Source organism: Trachypithecus francoisi, unplaced genomic scaffold (genome assembly GCF_009764315.1).
Source record: "Trachypithecus francoisi isolate TF-2019V2 unplaced genomic scaffold, Tfra_2.0 Lachesis_group14, whole genome shotgun sequence".
In the NCBI taxonomy this organism is placed as follows: Eukaryota; Metazoa; Chordata; class Mammalia; order Primates; family Cercopithecidae; genus Trachypithecus; species Trachypithecus francoisi.
In genome coordinates, this window is record NW_022681459.1 from 30,416,155 (window position 1) to 30,437,354 (window position 21,200).

At 59.4% G+C, this 21,200-nt stretch overlaps 1 protein-coding gene and 2 long non-coding RNA genes across 5 annotated transcripts; 2 read left to right on the forward strand and 1 right to left on the reverse strand.

Annotated features, from left to right (window-relative positions):
* Positions 1-1,797: 1,797 nt before the first annotated feature.
* LOC117095854 lies at positions 1,798-11,642 on the reverse strand. 3 transcript variants are annotated; one of them, XR_004442210.1, is made up of 8 exons: positions 11,121-11,633; positions 10,748-10,803; positions 9,653-9,777; positions 8,036-8,731; positions 7,619-7,746; positions 6,373-6,959; positions 3,099-5,906; positions 1,800-2,955 (listed from the first exon to the last, which is right to left on the reverse strand). It is a non-coding gene; the product is annotated as an uncharacterized LOC117095854 (long non-coding RNA). The 3 variants fall into 3 exon arrangements; XR_004442209.1 differs by having other exon boundaries at positions 1,798-4,617; positions 11,121-11,642; XR_004442208.1 differs by lacking the exons at positions 7,619-7,746; positions 8,036-8,731; positions 9,653-9,777; positions 10,748-10,803; positions 11,121-11,633 and adding an exon at positions 7,065-7,203 and having other exon boundaries at positions 1,802-5,906.
* Positions 11,643-14,918: 3,276 nt separating this feature from the next.
* Positions 14,919-15,965, forward strand: LOC117096698. The gene is given in 3 exon segments (XM_033234127.1): positions 14,919-15,282; positions 15,285-15,481; positions 15,483-15,965. Coding segments are annotated over 3 exon segments (486 nt in total). The 5' UTR covers positions 14,919-15,080; the 3' UTR covers positions 15,570-15,965.
* Positions 15,966-16,020: 55 nt separating this feature from the next.
* On the forward strand, positions 16,021-18,866 carry LOC117095856. The gene is made up of 2 exons (XR_004442212.1): positions 16,021-17,560; positions 17,860-18,866. It is a non-coding gene; the product is annotated as an uncharacterized LOC117095856 (long non-coding RNA).
* The last annotated feature ends 2,334 nt before the right edge of the window (positions 18,867-21,200 follow it).

The following is a 21,200-nucleotide window of genomic DNA, read 5'->3' on the forward strand; positions in this document are numbered from 1 at the left end:
GGCTGCCGGAAAAGCAGTGACCCGCCTCGGAGACCCTGGGTGGGAGAAGCAGGCCACAGGCAGGCTGCCCGCGAGGGGCTTCCCAGATCCTAGGTCCTGGCCACCAGCAAGTCCATGCGGGAGCAAGAGCCTGATTGGCCACAGCGAGTCAAGTGACTAACCTAGCCACACTGGGGGCGGGGTGAGTGGGAGTGAACACGATCCTGACTGGCCACTGCTAGGCCATGTGACTGCCTGCTGTGAGCCTGATTGGACACGGTGAGGTCACGGGGCGTGGCTGAGAGGTTGTGGTGCAGTCCGGCGAGAGCAACAACTTCTTGCACTGGCGGTGGTCCGTGGCTGCGGACGTGGTCCTGCAGGGAATCTCATCCCAAAGGGCGCAGGCTCCACAGGCCGGCAGACTCCCAGGGGTTCCGGGCAGAGAGAGGCCTGGGGGGTCCGAGCCTCTTGCAGCCCCCATGGAAGAAGGGCTGGGCTGCCAGGAACATCCCGGGGCTGCGGGGGAGGTGGGGCCTGAGCAAAGTCCCGGGGTCCTGCCCCGGGGGCACCCACCTTCTTTCCCGGGCCGAGCTCCCCGCTGGCCCCGCGCGGCCAGGCTTCAGGCCCGGGGAGGGCAATCACGCAGGCCTGGCTCGCCACGCCTCGCAGGACCACGGGGCAGTGAGGCCCTGGAGAGCGCGTCTCACAGCTCGGGGCCTCGGAGGCCTGGCCTGGGCTTCTGCCCTTCCTCCCCTCCAGGAGGAGGCCACTCTGTCCCCAGGTCTACCCCGCAAGCCCCGAGTTTAGGTGTCCCTGGGTTCCCCTGTGTCATCGTCCCTTCACACTCACGCAATCGCACGTGGCAGGGACGGAAGAGAAATGCAGAGTGGACGGAGGAGGAGGGGTCCGCAGACAGAAGCATCACCAATTCCTACGCCCCAGTGGGGGCAAGCTCCGTGGCTGCGCCACGCCCTGGAGGGCTTTAGAAAGCGGCTGTGTTTGCTTTGCCCCTAGATGTCACTTAGAAACACTGTGTCCCATAATTGTTTTCTGGGGATTTTTTTGGCTTTTTTTTTTTTTTTTTACATGGTGTTTCACTCTTGTTGCCCAGGCTGGAATGTAGTGGCATGATCTCGGCTCACTGCAACCTCTGCCTCCCGAGTTCAAGCGATTCTCCTGCCTCGGCCTCCCAACGTGCTGGGGTTACCGGCGCGCCATCATGCCCGGCTAATTTTTGTATTTTTAGTAGAGATGGGATTTCCCCATTGTGGCCAGGCTGGTCTCAAACTCCTGACCTCAGGTGATCCGCTCGTCTGGGCCTCCTAAAGTACTGGGATACAGGCGTGAGCAACCGCTCCCGGCCATGTCCCATAATTGGATCTGTGCTACCGAATGTATATTTTATGAATATATATTTTAAAAATATTGCAGTTTGTAGCAAAGATGGTGCTATGGTTTGAAAGTGTCCCCCAAAGCTCATGTGTCAGAAGCTTGACCCCCAACATGGCTGTGTTGGGAGACGGAATCTCATGGGAGGTACTTGACCTCCAACATAGCTGTGTGGGGACATGGGATCTCATGGGAGGTGCTTGACCCCCAACATAGCTGTGTGGAGAGATGGGATCTCATGGGAGGTGCTTGACCCCCAACATGGCTGTTTTGGGATATGGGGTCTCATGGGAGGTGCTTAACCCCCAACATGGCTGTGTTGGGAGATGGGGTCTCATGGAGGTGCTTGACCCCCAACATAGCTGTGTGGAGAGATGGGATCTCATGGGAGGTGCTTGACCCCCAACATGGCTGTTTTGGGAGATGGGGTCTCATGGGAGGTGCTTAACCCCCAACATGGCTGTGTTGGGAGATGGGGTCTCATGGGAGGTGCTTGACCCCCGGCATGGCTGTGTTGGGAGTTGGGGTCTCATGGGAGGTGCTTGGGTTGTAGGGGCACGACCCTCACAAGTGGGTTAATATTTTATTATAGCAAATATGCACTAAGTTTGCTGGCCTTTGTTGGGCATGATTATTACATCTTGGATTTTCAGTGACTTTTTTTCTTCTACCTTAGTTTAAAACATTAGTGCACATTAAAGGATTTGGAATTTTAAAACTTTTTTTTCCTGATGATAAAATGGAATATATGACTATTATAAAAAAATATATGAAAATAATAATACTAACATATAAGAAATAATTAGATAATTCATAATTCTACCACTCAGATATCATCACTTAGTATTTTGGTGCATTTTTTTCTAGTTGAATAGATGTAAATTTTTTAAAAATAAATTGGATTGTACCCCATATGAACAGTCTTACATCCTCTTTTTCTGTTCGTAGAAAGAGAATTCCATGTATCATATATAATTTAAATACATTATTCTTGATATCTAATATCTCATGTTTAACATATAACATTCCCATTTATTTAACATATCTATTTGTAGACATCTGTTGTTTCTACCCATTACTATAAACAGTGTTATTGTGAGCATCTCTCCCAAAACTCATAATTCCTATGTGAAATTTTTCCCTAAGATAAAGCCTTAAAAATGGAATTACCAAGTGAAAGGGGATAAAGTATCTTAAAGCCTTTGATCTACGTTGCCAAACTGCTGGGGCACCCCTGACCTTAAACTGTGCCAACGTGTAAGAATTTTCATTTTAAAAATATTTTGCTAAGTTCAGAATTGGAAAATAATATCTGTATTAGTTTCCTAGGGCAGCCATAACAAAGTATGAAAAACCAGGCAGCTCCAAACAACAGAAATGTATCCTTCCCACAGTTCTGGAGCCAGATGTCTGAAATCAAGGTGTGGGCAAGGCCATGTTCCCTCTTCAGTCTCCTGGGGAGATTCCTTTCATGCCTCTTCCAGCTTCTGGAGGTTCTCAGGGACACCATGAGCCCTTGGCTTACAGATCCCTCATCCAGTCTCTGCCGCCATCTTCAGATGGGCCGGCTTTTCCCGGGGCCTCCCTCTGTTCTTACAAGGACACAAGGCGTTCTGTATTTAGGGCCCAGCCTACTCCAGTATGATCTCACTCTAACTAGTTACATCTGCTACGATCCTATTTCCAAATAAGGCCATGTTCTTAGGTACAGGGGGTGAGGACTAACATACCTTTCAGGAGGGGGACACAGTTCAATCCGTAATAGCATGCATTTATTATCATGTGCAATTCTTGGATTTCCTTATGGAAAGCGGTTCTTCTTTTCATGTTCATTGGCCATTTGTGTTTCTTTTGAGTGTCAGTTCCTATTTTCTGCCCCATTTTCTATGAGTGGGTCTCAGTCAAGTCTCCCTTGGTTGTAAGAGGCAGAAATGCAACTGAAACTGGTTCCAGCTAAAAGGAAAGTCGGTGGTTAACATAACTAAAGGGCCCAGGATACTACAGGCTTCGGGCTGAGCTAGACCCAGGCTCACACAATGTTCATCTGTTCTCTCCTTTTTTTCCAGCAGCATCCCTCAGTTCTACTTCCCTGCCTTGGCTTTGTTCTCATGCAGGCTCATTCTGGTTTGTAGCAGAGATGGTGCTATGGTTTGAAAGTGTCCCCCAGAGCCCATGTGTCTGAAGCTTGATCCCCAACATGGCTGTGTTGGGAGGTGGAGCCCGATGGGAGGTGCTTGGGCCATAGGGGCACGACCCTCCCAAGTGGATTCATGCCATTATCTCAGAGTGCATTCCTGATAAAAGGACAAGTTTGGCCCCATCTTGCGCTTTCTCTTTGCCCCCACCCGCCGTGTGTGTGTGTGTTTTCTCACTTTCTCACTCTCTCTTGCCCTTCCGCCTTCCACCTTGGGATGCCACAGCAAGAAGGCCCTCACTAGATGCCAGGGCCATGCTTTTGGACTTCCCAGCTTCCCCAATACATCTCTGTTCATTATAGATTACCCAGACTGTGGTATTTCATGGTAGCCGCACAAAGCAGACCAAGACAGGTAGCTAACATCTTACCAACTCACAGTCCACAGAGAAAGCATATCTTTTCCCTGATAGTTCCAGCCACTGTCCCAGGGAAGCCCTTCATTGGCCAGGTTTGTGTCATGTTTAATCTCTGGAGGTGAAGAATTTAGTCCAGCACACCCAAATAATCTGGACTAAGGGCAGGAGGGGGTGGTTCCTGGGAGCTATTACAAAGGAAGGAGCCACAGATTCCTTTGCATGGGTAAAATCAGAAGATAGGCCCCTATTCGGGAAGTGCTTATTTATTCTGAGAACTCTTTATATATTAAAGGCATGAATCCTTTACATCTTTCTTCCACTTTTTTTTTTTCTTAGTGATTTGTCTCTGTGGGTTTTTTTTTACAGGAGGCCAAACACTGCCTTGTGAGTGTGTCATTCCTGCACATTTGCCATATAGCATCACTGCATAATAACGTCCAACAGGAGCGTATTGCCAGGACACATTCTCTGGGTGTGAACAAAAAAACAAACCTGTAGCTAGTACTTCAGTCAGCGAACTGGCATTCGAAAGCGTGTCATCATTAGTACAGACGTCAGCGGTGAATAAGAAAGCAAAGGACCCGTGGCTGCACCTCATAAAAGGCCGGCAGGGAGATAGAAGCTTCTGCAGTTGTGCAATGAGAGAGAATGCCCAGGGTCACTGGTCCAGGTGCAGGTTTTGAGTCCTCATTCAATCTTAAAAATGAGATAAGGAATGTAACTTCGAACTCATTAACCTTTTGATCAGGCTATGAACTAAAGGCAGATAGAACAGGTGGCCTGACCCCTGCCACAGACTGGCACTGCCTGTGAGGGAGGAGCTCCCAGGTGGGCAGGGACCAGAGGTCAGTGGCTCGGTGCACCCTCCACTCATGGGGCTGGGCCGGCAGTTCTCCCTCCCTCTTCTTCTCCCCTCCAAGGGGGAGATTCTAAAACCCCCAGGAGGATGTCCCTGTTAACACTGCTTTTCCCTTTTCGCGATCAGGCCCCAGGCCATTGCCATGTTCAGATCCCAGGGTAACACCACTGAGCTGTGGAGGAACGCCTGCTATGTGGCCATACAGCCGTGGGCCCAGGGAGGACGCGTTCCTTTTTTGCACAGCTGGCCGGAGAAGCTGCTGTGTGTCAGGGCTGGGCCTGTGGCTGGGACAGCAACAAAGTGTAGGGAGGGTCATGGGGCAACTGTGGCCCATGTTACTGCCCGGATGGTGCCCCCTGTCCTGGAAGGAGGCATCACCTCACAGCCCCTGCCCAGGAAGGAGGTATCAGGGCTGACAGTGGCACCTGGGAGGTGACTTGGAGGCTCTGGGGTTGGGGGCCAACAAGGTGTGAACAGTTGGGGGATGGGCGAGTTAGAAAGGGGTAACCAAACAAGTCAAGCATCTTCCCAGATGCCTCCAGGCGTAAGAGGGCGTTGTAACACACGATGTTGTGTGAGTGTGTGTGCACATCCCTCTGTGTGCTTACCTCTCTGTGCACACGTGTCATCTGTGTGTGATGTACACACTCACACATGTGCTGGCAGAGGACGCACAGGGAGAGGCTCCAGGCCTGAGTGACGTGAGAGACAGGTATGGCCCGCAGGGTGGCCTAGCAGGAGCTGGCCTGGCACCTGCCTGGCTCCCCGGCCTCACCCTCTAACCCAGGGTGCAGGCTCTGGCCACTCTCTCTCCAGAGCGGAGCAGGACACCCTGAGTGCTCAGTGGGCTTCCCGGCCCTCAGTCCCCAGAAGGGGAGGGTCCCCATCCTCCTGGGTGCCCCCACGCCAGCTGCTGAGCCACATGGCCATGGACTGGGGAAGCAGAGTCCAGACTCTAAGGAGGGGTTTCTTTGTCATCTTCCGACTCAGGACCCTTGGGCCAATCGGAGCAGCTCAGCCTCATTTTCTCTCTTCTTCATTTCCTGTGTACTCGAGGGGCCTCCCGAGGGCTGCTCCCTTCCCAGATGAGGCTGAAGTAAACCCTGGCATGCAGGTGGGTGGATCCCTGGAGGGGACAGGCCATGCTAAAACCACCAAACCCCCAAAAGTGTGAAAGGATGAACAGGACAGCGGCAGGGGCATAGCTGGGTGCCATGGAATGTGGTGGGGGCCGGATTCGGGGAACAGAGCCTCAGGGTGGGAAGAGCAGAGCACCTTCCCTACACGGGGAGAGTGCCCCGTCCACTGCACAGACCCGCCACGGGGAGGGTGCCCCGTCCGCTGCACAGACCCGCCTGCCCGCTCCACTCCACGTGCCCCAGGGGAGCCAGGCCTGGAAGGATGTCGTGGGCGATGCTAGCTCGGAGTGACTCCTTTTATGGGGAGACTTTGGAATTTCATCTGACAAAGCCTTGTGCTAACCCAGGGCCCCGCCTCTGGCCAGGGCAAGACAAGGAAGCCATCCATAGTCTTCAAGACTGTTGCTCCCGGACGTACCGTTTCCTGTGGGAGCTTCAGCACTCAGAACTCACCTGGCATGCAGGAGGCTCCCATGGCACCCTTGTCGGAGGAGCTGATGGGTGATTTAATTAGTGAACAAATGATTTACGAGCAAAGAACCAAAATCTCTCCGTGTGCCCGCATGTGTGCTTGTGTGTGTGCATTGTGTATGTCTGTGTGCACTACATGCATGTGTATCCGTGTATGTGTTTTCTCGTGCACACCTATGGATTTGGTTGTGTACAGAGATTTGCTGTGTGCACATGGGCATGCACAGGTGTGCGCATATGTGTTTGCTGTATGCATGCGTGTTTGTGTTGTCAGGTGAATGCAGGCATGTACTCGTATGAGTTACTGTGTGCACAAGTGTGTGTGCACGTGTGATGTGAGTGCTTGTGTTTGTGTATACGAGCTTGTGTGTACGTGTGTGTGTGTGTGGATCCATGAGTGTGCACGTGTCTGTGTGGGTGGGTCTGTGTGTGTGCACATGCGTGCTCTCCTTGAAGCTCACCCCGGCCAAGCCTCTTGGGGCCCAGGGCTGCGCAGGCACTTTGTGGAGCGTTTAGGGGTGTTTCAATCAAGTTGGAAACAGGCTGGGGAGGGATGGATTTGTTGTGACCTGGAGGAACAGGTAGATGATGGATTTGTTGTGACCTGGAGGAAAAGGTAGATGATGGATTTGTTGTGACCTGGAGGAACAGGTAGATGATGGATTTGTTGTGACCTGGAGGAACAGGTAGATGATCTCGCACAGTTGGTCATCTCCCGGGGCTCCCCTTGGAGGCAGGACACTACTCGTTCACACGGCCGCTCGGCCCTGCCCACTCCCTCCACCCTGATTTCCCACTGGACTTGCAGGGATTGCCCCCAATAGATTCTGTCACCCCAGCCATGCACCTGGGCCTGCCTTTGGGTGTGGATGGGGGGTGCCTGGTGGAGGGTGCTCTGAGCACAGGAGCGGACACCCAGAGGGTGTGAGTCAGGCACTGTGTACTTACACTTGGCATTGAAGTAGAATGGACATCCCGGAAGGTGACATGACAGGGATTTTCACACCCACAGACGCTCACAAGAGAACTGCCCCCAGGGAGCCATCCCAGATATCCCTCCAACCCTCCAGTCACCCCCACTCCCCCGGAAGCATTATCCACTTCGGGCACTTTGTGTGGCCAGAATGGAGACCCCTGCAGCTTCCTCATGTGGCATTTCCTCTGCCCACCCTCCCAGCTCCAGGTGACCCAGTACCTCCAGGCACCAGCCCCCAGCAGCACCACTCACTCAAGGGTTCATGACAGATGGGTCTGAGCAGGGCAGAGTGGCCCCAAGGACTCTGAGCAGGAAGGGATTTAACACAGGGAAAGGGTATCACAGGACCCAGGACGGGCTGCAGACTCCAGGCGGGCCTCCTGGGAGACTCAGGCACAGAGTGCTGCCCCACCAGGCATCGTCACCACGGCAGCCCCCCGGAGCCGTGCCGGGAGCATAAAGCCACTAGGGCCACTGCACTGCCACTGCCTTGCACCCCCGGAAGCTGAGGAACAGACCCGCACAGCCGTGACCACCCGAGAACCAGATGACCCAGGGGAAGCAGCCGCACCTGCAGCCACCCCCAATCCAGCACACGGAGAACGCGGCAGGACAAGCTGGTGTCTCCGTGGGGTGCCCCCATTGTCCCCATGTCTCACACACACTCACCTGATGGGTGGCCTTCCCCACATCCGGGACCCTGACTAGAGTCTGGGAGGCGGCTGCCCACATCCCAGCTGCCCCTGAGCAGGGAGGCTAGCAGGGGATGCATGGTGAGTTCTCTCGGTGGTTGGCCTGGCCCCAGCCCCCTGGGTGCAGCGAGGGGCCCCTGCGAGCCTGTTGATGGCAGGTGAGCCGCGGTCCTCTCGTCCTAGCCGGCCTCAGGTCTGTGGTCCTCCAGGCAGGAAGTGTCTGGCAGGCCAGAGGCGGCTCCTGTGTGTGCCGAACAGCCGTGTTTACACGGGCGTCAGCTCGTGGCGCTGGCAGGGCTTCTGTCGCACCAGCCCTCAGCCCGCGGCAAATGCCGAATGCCGGTGCTGGGGACGGAAGTGGGAAATGACAAGGTGGGGGGACAGGGGGAGCAGCCCTGATGGGGACCCTGTGGGGGTACATGGGGGTACGAGGACTTGCGGGAGGAAGCAGCAGAGGGAGGTGTGTGGATGTGTGTGTGTGCGTGACTGGGGTGTGAGCGTGCCCACGGTGTGCGTGGCTGTGTGTGCGGCGTGAGTGCAGGTGTGACAGGGTGTGGGAGTGAGAGCAGGCATGAGTGTGTGCCTCGGGCCTGGTGTTGGGTCCTTCCTTGGAGGCCATGGTTGCCCTGACGGGCCCGCAAGCTCTTTTTTGATTTGTAGTTATTTGTGAAGTCTACACAGGAAGAAAATTAAACCGCATTTACTAAATACAATAAAATTACAGGAAGGCAGAATTGTCCCCAAATTACAAACATGTGGTGCCTGAGTTGCTCCACCACAGCTCAGCCCCAGACTAAGGGTGGAGATGGCAGCCCCGAGCCCCGGGCCATCTCCTGCTCCCCGCTGAGGGGACACAGGACCCCCGTAAGGCAGGACCCCAGAGCCCCGCACAGCAGGGGGGGCGTGTCGGGGGAGGGACCCCTGCCTGCTGTCCCTGCCCAGCCTGCAGTCCCACCCTCACCCGGCAGCGGACCCTGGACTGCTCGTGACCATGGCCTCACTTGGAAAGCGCTCTGGGCAGGTCCGAGCCTCTTCCCTCTTTCTGAAAAATCTGAGGCCCACTAGCAGCGGGCAGCAGCTATGGGTGTGGTCTCGGACTTGCAGGCCCAGGAAGGCCACCGAGGAGCAGGAAGGGCCGTGTCCTGGGATCAGAGCCCAGGCCAGAGACCCTCCCCAAGGCTGTCACCCGGGAGGGAGATGATGGGGGGCGACAGTGGGGCCCAGGCTGGAAGTGAGAGGGGCCGGGCCTGTGGCAGAGTGAGAGCTGGCACGGAGTGGGCAGAGGCCAAGGTGGCCGGGTGGGCACCAGGCTCGGGAGATGCTCGGCCTCACACCGAGAAAGGGGGGGCTCTGGGGCCAAGTGCCCGCTGCCTGGAGAGCAGGGCTGGGTCCTCAAGGGCCCCCTGCTTTTGGATGTTGTGTGGCTACTGAAGCTGCAGCCCAGTCGTCCCGGCTCCATGGTCCCTGTCCAGACACCCAGCAGGTGGCCGCCCTGATCACCTACTCTGAAATCCAGGCATATCCTGGCACCACCTGGCCAAGAGCCCACACGGCCCCAGGGCATTCATTCTCACTGGGCAGGGGCAGCTCCAACCTCATCCCAGCTCTGGAGATGTTCAAAGCGCCCTCCTGCACGCCAGCTGTGAGCTTGAGCAAACGTCTGTGTGTGCACAGCCTGGCCCCTCCACTCTGGCTCCTGGTGGCTGTCTGCCATGTCCCCTGTGGGGGAACAGGTTTCTCTTTGGCCCAAGCCCACCTGCCCCTGCCTGAGGGCGCCCTCGGCCACTATGCTCAGCCCGTCCGAAACCTGAGAGCTCATGTCCACAACAGGACCAGCCAGTGGGGAGAGGACCCGAGGCTCCCCTTGGAGGCAGGCTGCTCGTTCACAGGGCCGCTTGGCCCTGCCCACTCCCTCCACCCCAGTTTCCCACTGGGCTTTCAGGGATCGCCCCAAATAGACTCCGTCACCCAAGCCACGCACCTGGGCCTGCCTTTGGGTGTGGATGGGGGGTGCCTGGCAGAGGGTGCTCTGAGCATAGGAGCAGACGCTCAGGCTGCCCGAGGAGGGCAGGGCGTGAGGACTGGGACAGCCACGCCCCTGCTGCTTGGCACAACCAAGTGAAGAAATGACGCCCGGAAGGGCCACATGAGCTTGGGGCGGGTGGTGCTGGCGGAGGGAGAGGCAGAGGCAGAGGCCGTCAGCCTCTCCCCACCCCTGCCTCACCCGGCCACGCCCGACGTCACCATGTCTTTCTTTGTGAGAACTGAGTCCACCGACCCCACCTTGTTTCGATTAGGTCGGAAGTCACCTGGGCTGAGCTGATGGCTGATTCCATCAGTGAAAAGAACCATGGAACATACTGGCCTTGGGCCGCTGTGAAGCCACCCACCTACTGTGAAAAATGGCTCTTCCCTGCCACAGTCAGCCCAGCGGGAGCCGGGTCAGGGCCTGGAGCCACAGCGCTCCCCACCAGAGCCACTGCCCAGCCCAGCAGCACCTGCGGAGAATCCCACCGGCACCCAGGCCTCTCCACACGCCACCACCCGGGCTTCCTGCAAATCTACCTTCGGAAGCCTGATAAGGTGAAGTCCACATTTAACTAAAAGCGAGTTACTGAGGGTTCTTTTCTTTGCAGAGTGGTTCCCCTAAAGGATTCCTTTAAACACGATCCGGTCAGCCAGTGCTCACCTGTGTTCACCGAGTCACGTCGGTTTGGGGCGGCAGGAGCCCAACACTCCAGGCACCTGCGGGAGGGAAGATGCTGGGTGCGACCCTGCTTTCAAGACCCTTTGCGTCTTAAGCAAGTGAGCAGACAGGCACACATTGGCTCACTCAGTTCCTTGGAGTAGCACTGATGGGCAGAGGAAACACACCACGGACCAATCGTGTGGCACTGACTCGCTGTCCCTCTATTGTATTTTATAGAGATGGTCTCACATTCGCCCAGGCTGGAGTGCAGTGGTGCAAGCACAGCTTATTGTAGCCTTGGACTCCTGGGCTCAAGCCATCCTCCCACCTTAGCCTCCCAAAGCGCTGGGATTGCAGGCATGAGCCAACACACCTGGTCTGGCCGGCACCAACTCTCAACCATGCTGTCGCAGAGAGCAGGGCCCCTGCTTGCTGCTGAATGTCACCTTTTAGCCCTGAGAGTCTGGGGATGGAAGCCGGCAGCACTCCTGTGCACAGAGCACCGCAGGAAGCACTGGAATCCGGCAAGAGCGAGGGTGCCGTGTGCAAACTTCCCGGCGGGCGTCAGCCTCCTGTGTGGTCAGGAGTGCAGGCGCTGGGGCCGGAACCCTGGGCACTCGACCACAATCTGCCGGGGCAGTGTGGCCAAGTGGGCACGTGTCCTGGGGCTCCCGCAACAAGCCGGGTGGCCTCAACAACAGATACTGATTCCCTTACAGCTCTGGGGACCAGAAGCCTCAGATTAAACTGTGGGCAGGGCTGCGCTCCCTCCGGAGGCTCCTAAGGGGGTCTTCCTTGTCTCTGGCAGCTTCTGGTGTCCCAGGTGTTCCTTGGCTTCTGGCTGCCTCCCTCCAATCCCTGCCTGGCCCTCCCATGGCCTCGGCCCCTCTCCATGTGGCTCTCCCTGAGTTTTCTCGTCTCTTTTTTTTTGGAGGCGGAGTCTCACTCTGTCGCCCGGACTGGAGTGCAGTGGCCAGATCTCAGCTCACTGCAAGCTCCGCCTCCCGGGTTTACGCCATTCTCCTGCCTCAGCCTCCCGAGTAGCTGGGATTACAGGCGCCCGCCACCTCGCCCGGCTAGTTTTTTTTGTATTTTTAGTAGAGACGGGGTTTCACCGTGTTAGCCAGGATGGTCTCGATCTCCTGACCTCGTGATCCGCCCGTCTCGGCCTCCCAAAGTGCTGGGATTACAGGCTTGAGCCACCGCGCCCGGCCTCTCGTCTCTTGATAAAGGCGCTTGTCCTTCACATCAGACGCTGTGGTCCAGCCTGACGGCCCAGGATGATCACACCGCCAGGTCTTGACCTGATTATATCTGCAAAGACCCTTTTATCAAATAAGGTCATCTTTACAGGTTCTGGGACACAGATCTTTCTGTGGAGACACCATTCAATAAAGAGGGGAAGCCACAGCCAGACCCCCCTCCATTCAAAGTCTTGCTGCTTCCTAACCATGCTGCCCGCCACATTCCGTGTCTATAGAGCTGGGACAGTGGCGGTGCCCACCTCAGAGGTCACCGTGCAGATTAAATTCATCCCTAGACACGAAGTGCTGGGTGCAGGCACGGAGAGCTGGAAGGAAAGGTTTCCGGTGACCGTGTGCTCCTTCTGCCCTTGGCTCGGGGTCTCTGCTGTGCTTGGCGTGGGCGGTGATGAGGATGTCACTGGGTGCACAGCTGGCCCGGTGAGCTGCCCGGACCCCAGGCCTCCCCTCTTTCCAGCCAGGACGTTGTGCGCTCGCAGCCTCTCAGGGCCACAGGCGCACAGTGGTCGCTGCTGCTGTGTGCTGATTTGCTGTGGAGACTCCACTGGGGCCAGGCTGAGCAGGGCTCCCCAGACCCAACCGGAAGCTCCTCCAGAGGGCCGCGTGGCAGGCACAGGGTTGAGGGGCCTGTGTGGCAGGGCCACAGCTCACCTGGGAGTGCAGGTGGGAAGCCCCCACACCTAGCAGAGTGCGGCTCCTTCCCGCACAACCACCCGGGCTCCTTGGCCTGACCCCGCAGGGCTCTCAAGAAGAAATGGGGGCTTCCCTCCTCCAGTCTCACCCTCAGTCTCTGTGGTGTCTCCACCCAGCACCTCCTCCTCCAATGCCTCATAGTCACAGGCCCTGGTGAGGAGGCAGCCACGGCAGGCATGGTGGCTGGAACAGGGGCAAGTGAGTGCCCACCCCGAAGTGCAGGCAATGAACTTGTGCCGTAGCCCACAGTGAGCTGGGGGGCTGGTTGTGCCCACCCGCCTGATGCGGCCTCTTCATCCAGAGTGGGGGTGACATGCCAGCCCCCACCTCACCGGAATGCTGGGAGGAGCGTGTCCAAGGAGGGAGCTCACTTTGTCAGCTGTAACGTCCTGTGACTATCGTGTGAGGTCCCGGTCGCTGTAGCAAGTCCCCCAGCCTGGGGGCTTCAGCAGACACAGCTCTCTCACTATTCAGGAGGCGGAATCCCGGGTCAAGGTGTGGCACCACTGGCTCCTGAGGCCTCTGTCCTTGGCTCTGTCTCCTGCTGCTGTCCTCACAAGGTCACCCCTCTGTGTGGACCTGTGTCCTCATCTCCTCTCTGTATAAGGACACCAGGCAGATTGGGCCAGGGCCACCCCAGTAGCCTCATGTTACCTTAACCACCTCTGCGAGGACCCCATCTCCAAGTATGGTCCCTTGAGGAGGCACTTGGGCTTAGGGCTGCAGCATACAGATCTGGGGGAGACACGTGGCCCATGACGGTATCAAGGGTGGGTGGACCCCCACAGGAAAGCCACCGGCCATTTCCTTCTCTGCTGGTCTGAAAATCACACTGTCTCGGACAGGGAAGGATCCACATTGCCACCCCAGGCCGAGGCCCCCAGAGCGCACAGGACCAGAGGATCAAAGAGCAAACGTCACTCTCAGGGTCTAACGCGCAGGTGGCAGGACCCTGGCCCTTCCTGAGTATCTGGTTGTGAGTTTTGTCTCCGCAGCATGCAGGGATGGGTGCAGACTCCGTCCAAGGTCTTGGCAAGAAGAGAAACTGCCACCACAGGGGGCTGGCTGAGGGGCTGGGAGGGGGGCTGAGGGGCTGGCATGGGGGCTGAGGGGCTGGGAGGGGGGCTGAGGGGCTGGGAGGGGGGCTGAGGGGCTGGCATGGGGGGCTGAGGGGCTGGGAGGGGGACTGAGGGGCTGGGAGGGGGACTGAGGGGCTGGGAGGGGGGCTGAGGGGCTGGCATGGGGGGCTGAGGGGCTGGGAGGGGGGCTGAGGGGCTGGGAGGGGGGCTGAGGGGCTGGCATGGGGGCTGAGGGGCTGGGAGGGGGGCTGAGGGGCTGGGAGGGGGGCTGAGGGGCTGGGAGGGGGGCTGAGGGGCTGGCATGGGGGCTGAGGGGATGGGAGGGGGGCTGAGGGGCTGGGAGGGGGGCTGAGGGGCTGGAGGGGGGCTGAGGGGCTGGCATGGGGGCTGAGGGGCTGGCATGGGGGCTGAGGGGTGGGAGGGGGGCTGAGGGGCTGGGATGGGGGCTGAGGGGCTGGGAGGGGGGGCTGAGGGGCTGGGAGGGGGGCTGAGGGGCTGGCATGGGGGCTGAGGGGCTGGCATGGGGGCTGAGGGGCTGGAGGGGGGCTGAGGGGCTGGGAGGGGGGCTGAGGGGCTGGGAGGGGGGCTGAGGGGCTGGCATGGGGGCTGAGGGGCTGGCATGGGGGCTGAGGGGCTGGGAGGGGGGCTGAGGGGCTGGGATGGGGGCTGAGGGGCTGGCATGGGGGCTGAGGGGCTGGCATGGGGGCTGAGGGGCTGGGATGGGGGCTGAGGGGCTGGGAGGGGGGCTGAGGGGCTGGGAGGGGGGCTGAGGGGCTGGCATGGGGGCTGAGGGGCTGGGATGGGGGCTGAGGGGCTGGGAGGGGGGCTGAGGGGCTGGGAGGGGGGCTGAGGGGCTGGGAGGGGGGCTGAGGGGCTGGCATGGGGGGCTGAGGGGCTGGCATGGGGGCTGAGGGGCTGGCATGGGGGCTGGGGCTGGCATGGGGGCTGAGGGGCTGGGAGGGGGGCTGAGGGGCTGGGATGGGGGCTGAGGGGCTGGCATGGGGGCTGAGGGGCTGGGATGGGGGTGAGGGGCTGGGATGGGGGCTGAGGGGCTGGGATGGGGGCTGAGGGGTGGCATGGGGGCTGAGGGGCTGGGAGGGGGGCTGAGGGGCTGGGATGGGGGCTGAGGGGCTGGGATGGGGGCTGAGGGGCTGGGAGGGGGACTCCAGGGCGTGGAGCCGCACACCAGCCCCTTCCACCCAGGCAGAAGGTCCATTGTGCTCTGCCCCGCAGCCTGCCTGTTCCTATGCCAGCCAGGGCACTCCCAGGCCCGTCTGCAGCCAGAACACAGCCGGTTCCATGTGCTTGTCCTCAGGACCCATTAGAAATGAATCCAGGCCTCGGTCCTGGCCTCCTCTCTGAGGCTGGACGCTCAGGCGTCCCCTTCAGCCCCTTTCTCTAGACCTTCCTGCTGAACAAACAAAAACATCTCACAGCCCTGCAATAGCCAGGAGCTGCTGGTGGAGCTCCATGCCCGGCCGCAGAGAGAGGAGACGCCCTGGCAGCCGGCCAGCACCCGGGCTCTCACAGCGGAAGCCCACGTCTTCTTCGGCTCTATTTTGAAAGCTGTTCTTTCCACAACGCCTTTGACAAGAATCGATTTGAGTGAGCCAGCGTGTCAATACAGGCTAGCACAGGACTGGCCTCAGGGCCACATTGGGGCGGGTGGCAACCAGGCCCTGGCTGCAGCCCACACGGGCAAAAAGCATGGCCAGGCAGGAGGAGGTGGGACCTGTGAGGTTGGCTACAGCGACTGTGGGCGCTGGGCTCGGGGCTCCTCAGCCCTGAGAGGGGACCCAGGCCCAGGCAGGTTCCCAGCCTCCAGATCTTCTCCCTTGAGACCTCGCCTTCTGCACAGCGACAGGAAAGAGCCCCTGAGTCCCACTCTGCAGGGATGTATCCCATTTCCAGAAAGTTCCTTCCGGGTGCAGAGTGACACGTGAGCCCTGGGGACTCGCTCCGACTTGGTACTGATTTTCTCCACGGAGGACCCGCAGTCACGGACCGTGTCTGCACAGCCCCTCGGATCCCGTGGAGGAATTCAGCCGGCCTCTCCCCCTGAGCCGTTCCCTGCTGTTCAACCCAAAAACCATGGAGGCAAAGTCAGGCCAGGTTCAGGTTCCATGCAAAGTGCCCTTTGCAAGGCCCTCCTGGGGCCAAGCCCAGCTCCATGAGGTCAGGAGGCCAGGGTGGGGAGGCCGCCTGGGTGTGGGGACGGGTCGGGAGGCCGCCTGGGTGCGGGGCTGGGTGGGGAGGCTGCCTGTGTGGGGTCTCAGGTGCGGAGGCCGCCTGGATGGGGGCTCAGGCTGGGAGGCCGCGTGGGTGAGGGCTCCTGCCAGCATCCCGCTCATGGAGGCACAGGGACAGCTGTGTGCGCCTGCAGGGAGGCCTGGCTCTGCCCACTCGCCCCCGCAGCACGCTGAGGAACTCGGGCTTTGCTTTCTAGGGTACAGTGAGAACACGGGAGAGGACTTAGAGACCGCCTGCCGCCGCCGAGGGAGGCAGAGCGGGATTCGCACCCCCGTCATCGCTGGGCCCACACGCCGCCGACGGCTTCCGCGTGTGGCCATCTGTCTTTGAGAAACCCTCTGGCAGAGGGACCCAGCAGATGACTCGGGGGCCGTTCACACTCTGAAACCTGCTTGGAGTCAAAACACTGCTGGCGAGCCTCCGCAGCAAACCCAACCCAGACAGTCTTCCATGGTGGTCCTCGCAGTGGCGGGCACCCTGCCCACTCCCTGCCAGCCCCTGCCCGCTGGCCTCCAGGCCCGGCTGGGCCCCTGACCAGTCTCCTGACCCAGCATGCTGCTCCCCCTTGGGCCCGGCTTCCCTGCCCGCTGGGATTCCCAGGCCTCTCCAGCCCAGCCTTGCAGCAGGAGCCCTGAGGGAGGCGTGGCAGCTGCAGGGGCGAGTGGGCCACGCGTAGCCCGGAGGCCAGCAGGACCAGGAGCCCCGCACAGCGCAGCAGCCACAGCATCACGAGCCACTTCCACTCCTGGGCGACCTGGGGGCCCCCACCCCGGTCTGAGCTGCCCCTTATTGTGACCTGGGGCCCCCTGTGGTAGGCTCCCCCAGAGCCCCCAGATCCAGCCTCAGGGAGGCTCCAGACGCCGGCCAGCCCTCAGCGCCTCCACCCAGGATCACACACTCCTATCTCCGCACTTCCGCCCTCCATCCTGCTCCATGCCGCCTCTGCTTGTTATTCCAGCACATTCCGGGGCGATGCCTGCTGCAGCGGCGCAGCCAATACCTCCACCCTACCCCCGCCATGACCCACCAGCCCCTCCGCACTCCCTCTGCTCTGTGCCCTCACTGGCTGGAAGCCTGTCGGCCCGAAGGGTCCTCACCTGGTGAGGGTGGGGTGTCGTCCTCCCCTGCCCTCCACCCCAGCCCACCTGTGACTCAGCCCCGAAACCCTCACAGCTCTGTCCTCCCCGAGGGAGCCGGTGACTTGGCTCTGATGGTGCCTGGACCCAGCCCCGGCATGTTCAGAATCCTTGTCCTTTAACCTGCCTCTACCTGTGGTCGCCTCTGCCTCCCTGCCTGACCCTGCAGGCCCTACAGAGCAAACACTGCTGCCTGCAGGAGTCCCCCGGGGCCCTGAGGAACAGAGACCCGCGCCTCCTGTGGCCCCAGCGAGGTTTCCTCTGGGGGAGACAGTGAGCCCAAAGCTCTGGCTCTCGAGGGGTTAGGGTTAGGGTTGACGGGGTGCCCCTCTCTACCGGCTTCCACAGTCCCTGAGAGCAAAGATGGTCCCGGCAGTGGAGCAGAGGGCACGGGTGGGGCATCCACAGTCTCCAGGGAGCCACTGTTGGGTGGGGAGGGAGCCCGAAGTGGGCTCCGGACCCCAGCGGGGAGAGTGTCCCCTTCCAGTGGGGGCGGCTGATTGATCTGGGCACAGGGGCAGGAGGAGTAGCCCCATCTGGTGCTGACCTCGAGGCCGTGCCTCTCAGGGCATTTTGGCAGACCCACCTAGACCTGGGGGACGGCCTGATTTCCTGCAGCCGTGACCCGCAAGGGTGGCAGCTCTCCCAGTCTTGAGTTACCAGGACACAAACCCAGGTCATTTAATGTGCAGGCAGCCCCAAGTCCCGGCAGGGCCAGAAGCAGACCGTGGCTGGGGATGAAAGCTGCATGCTGGTCCCTGGGGCCCCGCTCACTCTGAGCTCCTGAGAGGAGGGAAGTCCCCACGCCCCACTGGGTGGAGTGCTCCTTGGCCTAGGACCCCGTCCCATGTCTGCTGCCATGGGGGCGGACTCTGGGCAGAGAGAGGCCAGATGGGCACCCAGGTAAGCTGGAACACATCCCTCCTGCTTCCCCCAGGGTCCCCAGAGGCAACCTCCCTCCTGCACAGGCGTCTGTCACCCTTACCCTCTAGGACATCTTTGCCATGTGCAGTGAACCCCTGGACAATGTTGCATGCCACATAGCTGGATTTGGACTGTATACAGACCGAAGCATGTGGCATGACGCCTTCTACCATCAGCAAGTTCCTTGTCCCTCGATGGTATGTGTCCAGGCTGCCCTTCAAGGTGGCAATGAGGGCAGTTGTCTCTTGCACACTGTGTACAGTTCTGTCACTGACTCTTACACACAGCCCTGGAGATGGGAGAGCGTCGGGAACATTCCGTGCAAGTGTCCTGGCATGTGCAGGCGTCTCCATGGCACAAACCCGTGCCGGGGACCACCCCCTCCCCTGCTTCCATGATTCCACCAACTAGGGGGGCAGAGCCAGGGCTGGAGGCATGCCCCGGGTGAGAGCAGGTGGCCATGCTGGTGAGTGCACGCGTTCTCAGTTAATTTATCCTAAATATCTGTAAGTTTCTTGATTATTGCAGTTGCATCCCCAAGATAATGCCCCCCTCACCACATAGAAGGCACATGTGCTCTGATGGCCCCTCCCACACTGGGGTCAGGGCACAGCACCGTAGCGAGGCGGCGTCGGGGCTCAGAGGACCTGGGACAAGGCTGGGTACATGGGGCTTCTCCAGCCAGCCGGGGGAAGCACCCTGCCGACTGCTAACTTTTGCAAAATAGAGTAAAAAAGAACAGCGACAAAAATAAAACGAAAAAGGAAAGATATACCAAATACAAGACCGTTTTTATTGTTACATTTAACAGTCATCAACTCACTTCATCTGAGAGGCGCTGGCATCTCTGGACACACTCGGTGCTGAGGTTTGTCCCACTGTGGGCAGGGACAGGTGGTTCTCCTGCGGGGCTGGCCTCCACCCGCTCTGCGAGGCTGCGCTGCATGGGACACTGAGGCATCCGTCAGCCGCTCACTGCCTGGCTGCATCTATGAGGGAGGAAACAAGCTGGGCACCAGCTCAGCCTCTGAAGACCCCATGGGTACCCTAAGCCATGGCATCTGTCCCCGAAGTTCCTTTTGGGTGGGAGTGCTGGGGGTGCAGGGACAGAGGGTTCCAGCTCACCCAGGGCCAACCCTGACCAGACGGCAGGAACCAGGGTCTGCAGCTGGATGCAGATGGCAGGCAGATCATTCTGGGGAAGTCCCTTTCTTAAACCACATACTGTCCTGGGCTGAACAGGCCCCCCTAAAAACTCATGTCCACTCAGAACGTCAGAATGTGACCTTATTTGGAAATAGGGTCTTTGCTGATGTAATCAAGTGAGGGTGAGCTCACACTGGAGTATGGTGGGCCCTCGTCCAATGACAGCATCCTTGTAAGAAGAGGGAAGTCAGCCTCGCAGACGCAGGGAGGACAGCCACGTTTCAGTGGAGGCAGAGACTGGAGCCACACAGCCGCAGGCAGAAGGATGCCTGGGGCCACCAGGAGCTGGAAGAGGCAGGGAGGACCCTCCCCTCGGGCCTCCAGAGTGGGCAGGGGCCTGAGGATGTCCTGATCTGATCCCCGATTCCAGCCTCTAGAACCGTGAGAGGCTCAGCATCTTTCTCTGCCCCCCCAGCCCGTGGCCTCTGTCAGGGCAGCCTTGGGAGCTGAGCCTGGCCCCTGAGCCTGGCCCCTAATTCTCGGGAGCTCTCCCACGGACGGGGTTCTGCATCTCCTGAGCGTGTCTGAAGTCCCCTTTCCACTGCTTGCCAGGCTGATAGTGACCGCCACCTTCCCTAAGGACCCACCCTCTGTTCCCAAAGGCCCTGCTGGACACCCGGCCGCTCAGCCCCACCCCGCCTAGCCCGCACATCCCTCATGGCTTCTCTGAACGGGGTCTTCCCTGAACGGGCCTGGCCTTTCGGTGGGGAGGCGAGGCCTCCATTTGAGGGCTGGCCCCTGATTGCTCTGGCATTTCAGTGACGCTGTGCCCCAGACCGAGGGAAAACTCTAGAAAAACTCCCCCACCAAACTCCTCTTCTGCAGAGTTGAGCAGACGGGAAGTCTGTAACTTTCCTGCAAACGTTATTCTGCCCCTGCCAGGTGGGCTGAGATGGCAAAGGTTGATGACAAAGGTCTTGGGAGTCCCCACGGCTGCGGGGGAGGGTAACTGGCACCCCCACCCAATGGGAAATAGCAGCAAAGCTTCACACTGCCCCCGGGGCGGCAGAGCTGCGCGCAGGTCCCACCGGAGCCAGCATGAAAACCACAGAAAGACAGCCTGGAGTCACCGGCGCCCTCGGTGGAAGGGACACCCCGTGGTGTCTCCCCCTCCCTTCCTGCACAGCCAAGAACAGAAAGGGCCTGTGCACCCCAGCAGCAAAACACAGTCCCCCAGATCCCCTCAGGCTGGGCAGTCGGAGATCAGAGGAGAGGTCGCCGCGGGGTTATGACTCAGGGGAGTCCCTGGGGGGGACCAGGGGCTCCCTGTGGTGCTGGGCGTGCTCCTGGGGGGACTCACTGACACGCATGGTGGTGACACGGGTGTAGACATGCAAAGCAGACCTGAGCACGAGACAGGATTTGTGTCTTTCATGGTATGTCAGCTTTACCCCATTTTTAAAGACTTTCAAAAATGTTATTCTGGGCATGTGCTTTGAACAGACTGTAACCCCACACCAGAAGGAGGACCTTGGATGTGGAGCTGGCAAGCTGGGGCTGCCCGGGGCTATCGTCTCCCTGCGGCTTCCTCTCCAAGAGGCTCCCGGGAGCAAAGCCGAGTGGGCAAGGCCGTCTGCCCGCTGAGCAGGTGTTGGCTGCCTGGGTGGCACTTCCTGTGCTGAGGCTCAGGGCTCTGAGCCCTCATGGCACACAAGGCCTTGAGGACAGTGACCACACAGCCCAGTTGGCCGGGGAGGTGGACTTAGGAGGGAGAGCCAGAGGCCACAGAGTGTGCTCCAAGGTACACAGGGCCCTCCGTCTGGGACTGTAAGAACAAGAAGGGTCTAGGGCAAGGCGACAGGGACAACCCCAGCAGAGAAGCGGAGGGAGGGGTGGAGACAGCGCGAGATGACCGGAGACCACATGTTGGGTGGTGCTGGGGGGACTATGGGAAAGGGGGGTG